This window comes from Pagrus pagrus, assembly GCF_965226575.1.
Source record: "Pagrus pagrus genome assembly, chromosome: 1".
Lineage (NCBI taxonomy): Eukaryota > Metazoa > Chordata > Actinopteri > Spariformes > Sparidae > Pagrus > Pagrus pagrus.
The window spans coordinates 23516699-23529493 of record NC_140185.1 but is presented as its reverse complement, the minus strand read 5'-3'; the positions used below and the strand labels follow the sequence as shown (position 1 = coordinate 23529493).

Sequence of the window (12795 nt, the reverse complement as noted above, 5' to 3'; positions counted from 1 at the left end):
ACAAACACCCCAGTGTGTCTGCTGCTGTGCCTGTAAAACACTCAATCTGAATTGCATATCCGCCTTGCCACCAAGCTTGTCATAAGCTGTATTAAGAAAAATGGTCACACGGTTTGACATAAATTGGAAAATGACATTTGGAAAATGGGCGCTGCTGTGGAAATTAGAGATATTAAAATTATAAATCAGTGTCTGCAAGTGCAGGGGGGTGTGGTGGCTTTCCTTTCCTTTTCTTTTTTTTTTTTATGCCCGCCTCTCTCACCATGTTCATCTCCTGCTCTATTTCTCCCTTTTTCTGTCTCTCACACACTTTGTATTTTGCGCTTTCTCTGGAGGCAGTGAAAGGGTCGGAGCCCAGAAGTCAGTACAGTAAAAGTGGTTTTAAATGCAGCCACACACGTGTCTGCCCCACAGGGACAATCCCAACCTCTCATCTGGCAGTGAAAGTGGAGGATATTGTATTTGCGTACGATGTGTTTGTGTGTCGGCCGCAGCCCTATCTCGTCAGCTTATTGCTCGGCTCTCTTGCTGTAACCTGCTAATGGATCATCTCTGAGGTGTGATATGTATTATGCAAAAGTAAGGTGTGCTGACACCTTTAAAAACAGACAGCTTCAATCCTCTGTACACCTCACCTCTGCTCCCTCTTTCTCTGTGTGTTGAGCAGGAGGAGGCGAGGAGGCAGAACGAAGAACATATTTCTGATCTACAGGTGGAGATAGACAGGCCAAAGACGCAGTTGCAGGATAAGAGGCAAGAGCTGCAGGAAATGTCAGTGGCCTTCCTTTTGACTGAAGTACCCCTCCCCCCCCACACACACGCTCATATGAATGCACACATATGAATACACATATATTCACACAACTCTTTTTCCTCAGTAGAGAGGTAAGGGTTTGCCACTACATACAAGTGGTCATGTGCACCTTTGGCTTCACTTCAGCTTTTCTTTTGATTGTGTTCTAAGAACGGAGCCAGACAAGACTGGAAGTGCTCTGAGCCTTCATGCCTTGACCTGTTGACCTCCTCCTCCTGGGAGAAAAAAACACTGCCATACTTAAGAGGAACTGCTGCTATGCCACGTATGCTGCCTTTAAGACGTGAGTCAGGAGCTCTTTTCATTGGTGGAGCAGAAAGAAAACATTCAATCTTTGCGCCCTTGAAGGATTGAATGCTAAATTGTACCTTCTTAATGTTTAGAGCAGTGATGCACAAACCCTAACCTAATGGTGGCTCAGGTGCCAAAAGTAAACATCTATTGTCGTATTGTTAAGACACAAAACGGTACTAGAATACCAAGTTCCCTTAATTGACTGACTTCATGTGCAAAGTGTCTTTGTGCCCACCATGCTCAGATTTTGAGAACTAATGAATAATCAGAGATCCTACATATCTAAAGAACATTATAAAACAGCATAAACAGTCATCTATGTAATATTTTTTATTAGTATTTTTTTTTAATCACCAGAAACATTTGGTGGCCCAAATAAAAACCTAATGGCAGGCCAACGTTGGCACTTTTTAGGCAGAGGGCAAAAATAATGTGTTTTTTCTGGGATGTGAAAGACAGGAGGTCACCCATTTAAGAGCAATCACTTCCTCTGACCTTCTTTACTCTGTCTCCAGAACACATCTGCCAATGCGTTTCACTCTTTCCAGCTTGAAATTTGATCACGCTTGCAGCAGTGGCAGTCCAGTACTATATGCTGTTTACTATCGACGCTCATTCACGCCTGAAGTCTGCTCGGCTTCATTTGCTTAACACATCGGGCTCTTAAAAATCAGGAAAAAGCTGCTTTAGTTAATGTTCATTAAGCTCATGGATGCTATGGATTAAAAATAAAAAATATACATTAACCTTATCTTAACACTCGTTTCTGCACACCCAGCTCAACTTCCTACGCAGCTGCTCCACCACAGCGTAGCTGACTGCCACTTCAATATTTCAGCACCTTTATTGACTTGTACTTCAAATCGGACTTGCACGCTCTGTCCTAATATTGAAATATTAAAGGAGGTATTCTCAAGGAGATCACGTAACGAGAAGAGGCACTTTGTTTTGTTAAAGTTTTAGATGCCTCTCACTATATCGAGAGGAGAGAGGGCATAAGCGGGTCAGCGTCCGTGGCTGTGCCACTCATGAAAACAATGCAGAAACCTTAGTTGATATGGGGTGAAATGGCAACAAATGAAATGCTGAAAAGATGCAGAGTGTGTCGCAGTTGAAGCACATTCTCCCACTGATACGCCTCAACTCATTGATAATGAAGAGATATATTCATGGACGTTTTCATCAGTGTCTTTGTGTGTTTTCCCGAGCTTTGCATCGCACACAGTACAAAGAAATGAGAGATGTAAGGACCAGAGCTGAAGGGCAAGGTCTGGTTCTCAGCGTTTGTCCACAAGCATAAACCACACACATCAACACATTCGGAATCACACACATGCACACAGGCACACACTTCCTTCACCTTGATACTCTCAAAGAAGTCAGTTAAAAAGAAACCTGTTCAATAAGACCTCACAGTTCTGGAGTGGGGATGGCGATAAGCCCAGGTTGACCTTTCCATAATAAGGCCTCTCTAAGCCACCGTCTTAAATTCACCTCAGTAGCTGATCCCTAAACATCCATAGGGTGAGTTTTTTTTTAAGGAATTTCCACTATTTGATGTTGACCTGCTTTGCTGCTGTTTGTGAGTTTTCATTTGTGTGGAGATGGAGGTGAAAAAGGGCAAGACTGCAATTGTTCTTATTTATGAAAAGTGAGCTTATTCTGTTTTCATGACCTTGCATTAGAAAGGGAGAAGATAAGGAGGAGTGACTGCCTATTTGCATGGAGAAAGGACATGGGTAGAGGCCTATACTGTGTCCAACTCTGATAGTTAAGCTTAGGCTGGGACTGGTTCAGGTCTTCAGGCCCATGCTAGATCGCCATGTGCGAGGTGTGTAACTGGAGGTTAGTGTTGAGCACTGAGATGATGTGTTTTTACAGCGCAGTCTTGCTGTGCTTTGGGATGGCAATAAACCACGGCCTTCAAAGCACAGCCAAGCGCCACTTACTGCTGAGTGCTTCTCTGGTGGTTGGACGAGATTACTCTCAAAACAAAGTGCAGACAGGTTGATTAATAGAAGGGTCTGCAGAGGTGCATGCCGCAGTATATTTTCACACCCAGCGAACACTCGTTCATTTCACTCGCATGGACTTTTATGGGGTGATCCTGTCACTGTATGAGTTTGTCACTTCATAAAAATAGTCCCCCTCTTTGAGTGTCTTCTAGTGAAAACTTATCAGAGCTGTAACAGGCGTGTTGTTTTAATGTTGAGGGAGCTCACTGTGGTTTCAAGGTGCAACAGAGACCATATAAGTCCGCAGCAGAATTTGGGGTGAAGAGACCTTGTAGAGTCTGTGCCATATACTACCATGAATGCAAATGAGATTCATAAATCTACTCCCCTAACAAAGGGATTATGTACTGATGGTGCACTCTGTCATTGATGATTACTGTGCTGTTGTGTATCACATGTTGACCCCGTCCATCTGCGTGCTGTCAGATTTCTTGGCCCAGCTCTGGAGTTAGGTCGAGAAAGATGAATATGATCTACATATGCGATGCTGCAGGAGTTAAATGCACAGTTTACATTGGCTGAAGGAGAGAAGCCGTGTAGCCTTCTGGATCTAATGTGTGCAGGAGCCCCGTGGCCTGGAACCGCAGGACACGAGACAGAGATGAAGATTGTGAGAGGGAAAGACGAAAAAGGAGATAGCAGCAGGGTGGGACCTTCAGCCTGGATGAAACGGGCCAGTCTGCGGCAGTAATGATGAGAAGGCTTGGGGTGATTGCGGTCGTGGGGTGGGGGAGGGAGGGGAACCGGTGGCGGCGTGCGGTCACCCCCTCATCACATCAGATCACAGGGTTCTAATTAACTTCAGCACCGCATCAGACTGCAATCAGCAGAACCACAGAGGAAATGAGATTTTCTTTTTCTTTTTTTTACCATGGCGTTCAAAAGCGTGGCGTAAAAATGCATATTAGCCTTGTGTTTTTAATTAACATTTTGTGCTTAGGAAGCATGTTAACAGTATCCCTTAATGAGCTTTGTGGAAAACGAGCCACGCAGAGGACAAAGGGCAACATCCCCCGTGTTTGCTGATGTGCTGTTCTTTATTCTAATATAATGAGATTAGTTATCATTGTTTAACTCCACATTCAATATTGCGTCCACATAATCCCAACCTCTACCACTGTTTCTGTAGGACATTAATGTGATAGAATGAGGCCTTTATTTATTAGGGTGTTGAGTTGTGGAATGGAGATCTGTCTAGATTTGGACTTAGTTTACTGTGCACATTTGCTGTTGGTAGACTCATCACATGTGTCACCTAGAAAATATGATCCTCAGACTACAGTTGTTTTTGTGTGGTAACGAAATGTAGTTTATCCATGGTACGTATGGATCCCCTCCCCATGATACAATCTAAACCTTAGATTAATTGGAAAATTTAACCTTCAGTCAATTGCTTTTAGAATGAAGTTTGGTTTAACAGTTTTGACACTTGGAGAGTATTTTAGCATCAGTAATTCACATAAATGTAGCTGTCCTACCCTCTAATAATGAACTTTGTAAACATAATAAAGCAACGTGTGGGGGTATCATCTATCAGAATAGTGACAGCGGATTTAGGGGAATCTGATGGCAGAAATGGAAAAAAATATTCAGAATTATGTATTACGTTTTTCAATAATATGTTTAAATTAGTGTAAAATCAACTGGAAATAAACAATGCAGTTTAGTTACCTTGGGAAGGGCGCTTTATATCTACAGAGGGAGTCTTTCACGGAGTCCACCATGTTTCTACAGTGGCTTCAAAGTAGCTTCTCCTACACTCAACATGGGGTAGGCTACTAAATCCTGAAAAAACCTTTAATTGGACCAGGCGATGAGATTTTTTTTTTTGTCAAACTAATCCAAGTTCACTAAGAAGCTTCAGAACTGAGCTTGTTATTGGCAGCAATAACTTAAGCTGTGCTCATCATCAGCTGACAATAATTTTCAACAGGTGATCAATGATTTTATGAAGACAATGAGGCGATTTATATAATTGAAAAACTTGATTCATAAGGGCGCAGCTTCTGGTCATACTTTGCTACAACCTGCGTCACTACAGTGCTGCTGCTGTCTGCCTTGATTGATTTCTCATTCTTTGACACTAGCCTCCACACGTTCTTATTACTATACCTGGTTATGGCGTCAATGCATTTTTTGTATCTCATATCTCAGTGAGATGTGTCAGCTCTGTATTGCGCACAGGGATTTGTGGCACTCTCCAGTGAGTCCTGCGCTGCTGTTTAGATTCACTGGGGAATGCCCTCATGAACAAAGCCTTTTCCAACTCAGTATAGAAGCATTTATGCTGGAAACATCATCCTACATCCTCTGACGCAAGTTTCTCTAACTGAACTCCGGTATAAAATATGAATTTTACGCTGTCCAAGAGAAAACTTTGTTGTCAATAACTGAAAATGACAATTTTCTTGTAGTCCAACAGTTCTAATAACTGTTCAGTTTCAGAATGCAACTTGTCACCATGCCTCCTTCAGGTCTTTCCTAAAACTTAGAAGTATTTACTTTTCCTGCTAACAACTTGCTGAAATTTCGGAGATCCTGTCAATGGCTGCCAGCTCCTTGCTGGTTTATTTATTCCCTTGTGCATCTGACTGGTCAGTTATTTGTTTTCTACTGTGTCCTTGAGTGTTATAAATGGGACAGGCCTGTCACTTCAATGCTGAGAGGATGTTTAGAGTTCCTTGAGATATTTTTATTTATTTAATTTTGGTTAGAGCAGAGCGGTGAATAATGCATCTCAACCCACTACATGTACTGTTTTTATCATTAGCATGCAGCCCGAGTTATCTGTAGAATACTTATGAGTACCGGCAAAATGTTTGTGATGTTATTTATTTATGTTGCTCCTTTCAATTATTCATTTGTTTATTTATTCATGGAAGAACTAACTGAAATTGGAAAATTCATTTTTGCTGAAGGGCACTTGGCCCCACTCTATCCCCTCCCTACACAAAGGGAAAGGAGGGGGTGGCACATCAGGCTTGTTAGTAATTGCTTTGTGTGGTGTTTCTTTAAACTCACCAGAGGACGTCATTTTCATCCGAGCAGCTGGGTCAGCTGACAGAAGAGAGACGGACAGGAAGAGAGACGAGTTGGTGGAAGCTGAGAGGTGTAAAGAGCATCAGAGGGAAAGTAGGCATGAGACTGATTCTGCGCTTTTTCTTCCAAAACTTACAATTTAGCTTGTTCAGAGGGATGAGCTAAGGTAACAGGCGGTGATAGGTGAGGAAATCAAATTTTCTGAACTCCCAGACAGAACTCCACAGGTTGGACTGGAGGCTGAGGTTCAGATAGAGAAAGAACATAATAAGCTGTGCTTGCCTTCGGTTGTATCCATGCCTTCACGCTCTCCTGGCTTTCTCCGTGTTGTTGTGTGCTCACTGTGTTTTCTTTAATTATATGGAGAGGGATTTTGTTCAATTTCACACTTGCACAAACATGCAGCAATTATTCCTGATAAGTGATAACGATTCACTGAAGTTTAAATGAGTGTGTTTGTGTGTGGGGGCAAGCATGCATGAGTGTTTGTGTCTGCGTGGCACTTTAGCCTTGTGTCACAAACTGCTCACGGACATAGATTTAGATTTAGACTATATTGTCCCAGAGAGAGATTTGTTTTCACAGCCAACTCAACACAAATACACACAGATACAAACACAGCAGCGTACAGATAAAGACAATACCTGTAGTCTCCGTAAAAACATTCATACACCCCAGCACGCAACATCGTCAGCGAGGCAGTTTGTTCCGTGCTGAGGGGACAAAACTCCTGCTCCTCCATTTTATCTCTGTCCAATTGGCAGCAATGTGAAATGATGATTGAGGGCTTGATCAGTGTCATTTGCTAGTTAAAACCCTGCATAATCAGGACAAAGGAGTTGTTTTTAGTCTCTTTATAATGGGTGTGTTTTGGGCGTAACATGAATTAAACCAAACAGGGTGTGATCTCCCACTTCCTTTGAAGTTCCACTTCCACTTGCTACATTGCTATTTAAACAGGGACACTCGTCTTGGCTGAGGGACAGGTATGTGGTCTTTTGGCTGGTGGACCTGCCTCCACTGTCTCGCAGTCCTCTTGTGCCTGTGTCCCTGTGTGTCTAATTGTCATGAGTGGATCATAACAATCATCATTCTTATTAATAGCCGATGGGATGTGGGTGGTTGAAATGATACATCTCTAATAAGGGCATTATTGTGAAGTGGAGTTTTCTTGTAAACAAAGTTCTGCCTGGACCCAGGGTACACTGATGAGATGTATCCTTGAGGCCTGACAAACGTGTTGAATGCATTTCCTTCCTCATGAAACATTTGTATGGTGGATTTTTGAAATATTTAAAATCCTGCATTGTTTACATTTATATTTCAGTGAATATTGTGAACCTGTTTGCAAACAATTCTCTATTTACACATCCAGCAGACGGAGCAGCATTAGCATTCATGTGGAGTTGTATTTCTGGCCACACGATGCTCTTTAGCTACTCAATGCTCAACTCTACTTCCAACTTTGTATGCCTGCTATTTGTGCTGTGTAGGCACTGTGCAATGGGGTTATCAGATCTTTTTTTTTCCTGAAAATGTTTAAATTTCAGCCTTAAACAGTGCTGACGAGAGCAGTGACAGTGAACAGAGGAGTAAGTTAGTTAAAAGACACTGAGACACTCTTTAGAGCTGAGGTGACCTGTAGAGTCAGGATAACTTTTCAGATACATGAAGTCATATGATCCATTTTTATGAAAAACTGTATTACGGCAGCTTCACAGATTGAAACGACTCACTTAGAGTGACCTAAACGCGGACATGTCGGCAATCTGGCCAGGACAAAATTGACCACTTGCCCCCAGTCAAATGAAGTTTGTTGAGGTTGCAACAGCAGTGGGCCTCATGAGGGTGGCCAGGCGCATCACGCTCTCTTGTTCAAGGTGTCAGCACACACACAGCGCAGCCATGGAATGACAATTTGTATCATTTAATTAGAGCACGCTTCTCTCGGCACAGTTCATTTATTGTAATCTTGTTTATGCACCTTGATTGTTTCACAATATAGTTTTTTTTAATTAGCTCACATTGATTAAATTGCATTGATTCTGTATCCTTATTAAAATAAACCCCCCATCGCTGTCCTTCCTTATTTTTCATAATTAAATGTACAGTGTGCTGCTTTGGGGGAGGCACCAGTGACAGTGTTGCACATTTTGTATACAAGGCAATGGTTAGAATCATTTATTATGATGGCTGTCAAAGAGTATCACATTGACAGGCATTTTATGAGTTTGCGGAGGTGTTTTGCCATGTGTGGTGACAGATGCAGATATGTGAAAGTGCTGCTGACTTAAAGCTCCAGAAGCTGAGAAAATAATCACATGTTTTGTCTAGTGCTCAGCTTAAGTCCACAGACACCACCCCACCCATTCAACCCGCACTGACCTTGGCTGTTAGGCCCACTGCACTGGACACATACGTCGGCGCGCACGCATGCGTGCATTCGTGCGCCTGCTTGTGCAGAATCTCATTCCAAACCTAGCGCTCATTTTTAATTTTGATTGATGACTCCGTTTATCTTCGGAATAACAATCCTCTGATACACACCACCACCTTGTCGGCAGCCTCCCTCTCTCCACATCGTAGCCCCTGATTCTTCTCCCCATCACTCCCCCAGTATGAAAATTATATTAGAAACAAAATGAGATTTGAAATTTTGTGTTTGACAAGCAGCTTGATGAAAGGGTTTCATTGCTGGGCTTGATCCATGGAAATTTTATGCTAATAATACTGCTGGCCAAGCAATCTAGTTGGAAATTAATCAGGAGGCTGGATGGATAGAAGGAAAGGAGAGAGAGGAGAGTAAGGTAGGTTGCTCCATAAACACCCTTCCCCCTCCGCACCCTCATTCCCTCTCCCCAGCTCTGAATCTCATCAGAAATAGCCATGGGGTGTTGTCTGTGTGATGGGGTAGGGAGAGAAATAGGGAGTTAGAAAATTACACTGCAGCTTAGCACTGATTGATGCAGTAATGTATGCAGTAATGTATGCAGCCATGCAGCGAGCTGCCATAATATGGATTAGACCTCTCCCCTTCTCAAGCAGTCCCCTTCTGCATTAGAGAGGACATACACACACACATTTAGAAACAGATACACACGCACACACCTGTTTAGCCATGTCCATTCTCCCTTATTATTCTATTTATCCTGTTCAGCCTTTGGTGGCGTCTTTTTCTGGATGTATCATTTTCTTCTTTTTTTGCTTGCAGTTAGGTGTGTGTCTAAATAGTGATTCAACAGACAGCCTCAGTGTGTATTCTCTGTCTCGTCACACTTTCTTACACAGACACGCACACACTCTTTGTCTCTCTGTATTTATTCTCTTTCTCTCTAAACCCTGGGAGTCATCATTACACTGAGTCACTAATGAAGTCATTATCAGATTTCACTCGTTTAAAACAACACAATTAGTGCCGAGGCCTTAATGATGTTTGCAAGTTAAATGCAAACTAATCGCTTTTTTCCCCATTTCTCTATCTCATTTCCTCTCTCCCGGCTTGCTGCTCAGTTGGAATAAAGAGAGTAAATGAATCACCCAAGTGTTTTGTGGATGTGGGTGTGTTTGTGGGCACATATTTTTCAACCATGTTACAAGTCTGTGTGATTTATTATTTTTACCCCGAGAGACATCTGTAACATCATTCCTTATTTTTGTAATGCATCATCAGCCAGAGGAAAAACAATATTATCCAGTCTAGGATATTGTACTCTGGAGTCTAATAATCTAATGTACACTAGAGCTGGTGTCATTAAAGTGCCAGCGGAGCTGTAGGGAGATGGTAGGTACACATCTGTCTGTCTCTGAATCCCCATCGGTGTTAGGGCTCTATCCCACCACCTGCCCCAGCACAAATACACACAAACGAGAGCAAAACACAAACTCACACACTCAGTCCCTTAGCTCAGGCTGTGTTGCTGTTGGAACGGTCTAGCCAGCAGGAGAGGAAAAGGGGAGAGTGGTCAGACAGAAGAGATATAGGCTAAACAACAACCTCTCTCCATCAGATCTCTCTGTCCTCAGAGCTTTACAGCTCTACAAGAACCAGGCTTGTCTCAGTATCACTATCTTTATTTAGGACAGAGAAGGTCATTGAGAGGAAGCTCTTTCACAATGAATCCCTGATTAAAATACAATACATATAAAACATCATTACAGTACATATAAAGCAATAGAGGCACACGATAGATACATCAACAAGTTTCACAACAAACAGGCCAAGGACAACATCTATTCAAAGAAAACATAAATTCACACTACTCGAAGTCAATCAAAAGAGATTTGCATTCATTGTAAGGGACCAGCTTGTCTTATTTTAAGTGTGTTTGCAGATTTCTCTACTTGTGTGGAGCATAGTATTTTAGAAGCCCAGCAGGACAGCACTCCACAGGCTCCACACAAGCACATGAATGATTCCTTGTCACTTAATCTGTAAAAAAAATCCTTTAGAAATCCCCGAAAGCGCATGTTTGCTACTATGCTTTCTTTCCTAGTAGAGTATTAGAGTGCAAGATGGTGTTTTGGATGTCCATCACTGTCGTTAAAAGGCATCTCGTTAAAATCCCTCAAATCTATTACTATCTGCTGTAAACTTGTACTTTAGTGATAAGAAGGAGAAGAAGAAATTTAAACAAAAAGTCAAACTGTTCGGTCAAACACTGTTAATAGACAAACACATATGGCTGGCAGTAGAGGATCCTTCAGAGCCAAGGAGATGAATCCAGGAAGGAGACTTGTTATTGCACAAAGGCCTTGGACCACATGGATCAGTCAGAGAAAAGGATGAATTGATGTTTTGATAAGTAGAAAGACATATTTATGTTTGTGTTTGTGTGGAAATATGTAAGAGAGAGAGAGCAACAGTGTGTGTGTGTGTGTTCCTGCATGTGCACCTGCAAGGTTTCTCCGTGCATACGTATGCATGCGTCTGTGGATTTGTCCACCTGTCTGTGTGAAAGTATTTGTGCACATACTCAAGCCTGTGGAGAGACAAAGAGGGGAGATCATTTCAAAGCACTGATGGACTAAAGTGGAAAGTCATGCTGAGGGAGAAGGGGTGTGTGGGTGTGTGTGTGTGTGTGTGTGTGTGTGTGTGTGTGTGTGTGTGTGTGTGTGTTAAATAATGGGTGTTGGTGCCTCAATGGAGACCAGTAGTGGATGAGTAGAGGTGGCTAAAGGTCTGATGGGGAGCTCACCTCCATCTGTGATTGAAGTGTGGAGGTGCTGCTCCCTACACTCTTACTTTCTCACTCATTTTCTACTCGACCATGAGCGCGGTAAAAAGACACAACAAATCCCCAAGTGCTCAGCACCTCTCTTCCAACCTCAGAAAGAATCCAAAGCATCTGAATCTCTGAATGTCACCCTCTTACACCAGACCTTGATTAGCAATACAAAACCTCTTAATCACACACATATGCTTGTCTAACACACACAGTTTGTGTTCTTTGCTGTTTTTTATTCAGTTATATTAATACACTGATTATTATCGCAAGTGTGAGTGCAGAAGGTCTTAAAAGTCTTAAAAGTACCTGTGTGTTGAGAGTCGGTGTGGTTATGTTATAATGAGGAGATTGTTTAGTGACATTGATCTCATCTTATTAAGACAACCTGTAATTTCAGGCAGTTCCTGCACCCTCACACTGTTAACTATAGAAATGAATAAATATAGTACTTCTCTTAAAACTTGTGAAAGTTAAAAAAAAAAAAAAAAATCAAAAGATTAATCCTTTTCGATTTCTGGGTCAAGGGCCAAAGGTGTTTTTCTGTATCACATAAAAGCAGCCTCTACTTTAAATTCTGTTGGTATTTTAAATTAGAAAAGAGGTAGAAGAAGTTGTCAGAAGATTAGAGCGACTTCTCAAAATAGGATCGAATGTGTTAATTAACTTGCAAAAGAAAAAACCCAAATCTCACCGAAAAAACACGTCAGTTAACAAGGTGCTGGTGTCTGAGCGAAGGTAGAACACTGCCAATTCAGAATGTGTGTTCCTAATGACAATCAGTGATATTTACTGAAGATTGAATTGTTTGTACCGGGTTAAGGATTAGAGGGTCGTCTTCAGTGATTGTCATCCATGCCACCATGTTACAATTGCAGACAGATATATATACGTCCATCCGTCCCATTCTTGAGAACACGATATCTCAAGAGCGTCTTGATTGAATCAAAGATGGACTGATTAGAATTTTGTGGTCAAAGTTCACTGTGACCTCACAAAATACATTTTTAGACATCACTCAACAATTCACATGATAATTATGACACAAAATGTGGAAGTTTCTGTGGATCTGTGACAGCATCTTCCTCAGTTTTATAGTTTTCTGTGAGTCAGATTTGTGATTGGAGAACTGTTACAAAAGGATTACATGAAATAAAGACCCAGCCATGTTCATGACCGCAATATTCTGCTACAGAGTCCTGGGTCAGTTCTGTGGTCCTGGCACAGAAATGGCAGTGTGTCTCAACCACTTCTGTGGTCCTGGGGGGAATCCTCTCACAAGATCAATCAGATACTGGGACAAAAATGTTGGCGATTGTTGGCGATAAATGTGAGAATTATTTCTTCTCTTGGACAGGATTGTGTTATTGAACCTGTTTTATGTGGCTCGAGTCCACTGTATGAGACAGTG

General features: G+C 42.0%; 1 protein-coding gene across 25 annotated transcripts in view; it reads left to right on the top strand.

Moving 5' to 3' along the window:
* Nucleotides 1-12795, top strand: part of LOC311256296 (uncharacterized protein) — a 137050-nt gene that overhangs the window by 105675 nt on the left and 18580 nt on the right. For 8 of the 25 annotated variants that reach the window (XM_084351216.1, XM_084351217.1, XM_084351204.1 and 5 more), the window contains 2 exons: nucleotides 668-771; nucleotides 6148-6255. The exons of 10 other annotated variants lie outside the window; for them this stretch is intronic. Coding sequence is in view for 6 of the 15 variants with exons in the window: in XM_084351208.1 (XP_084207334.1) it covers nucleotides 668-722 (55 nt within the window). In the remaining 9 variants the exon portion in view is untranslated. Of the gene's footprint in view, nucleotides 1-667; nucleotides 772-964; nucleotides 1098-6147; nucleotides 6256-12795 lie in introns of all 25 variants that reach the window. 7 more of the 25 variants (XM_084351212.1, XM_084351210.1, XM_084351211.1 and 4 more) reach the window with 5 other exon arrangements.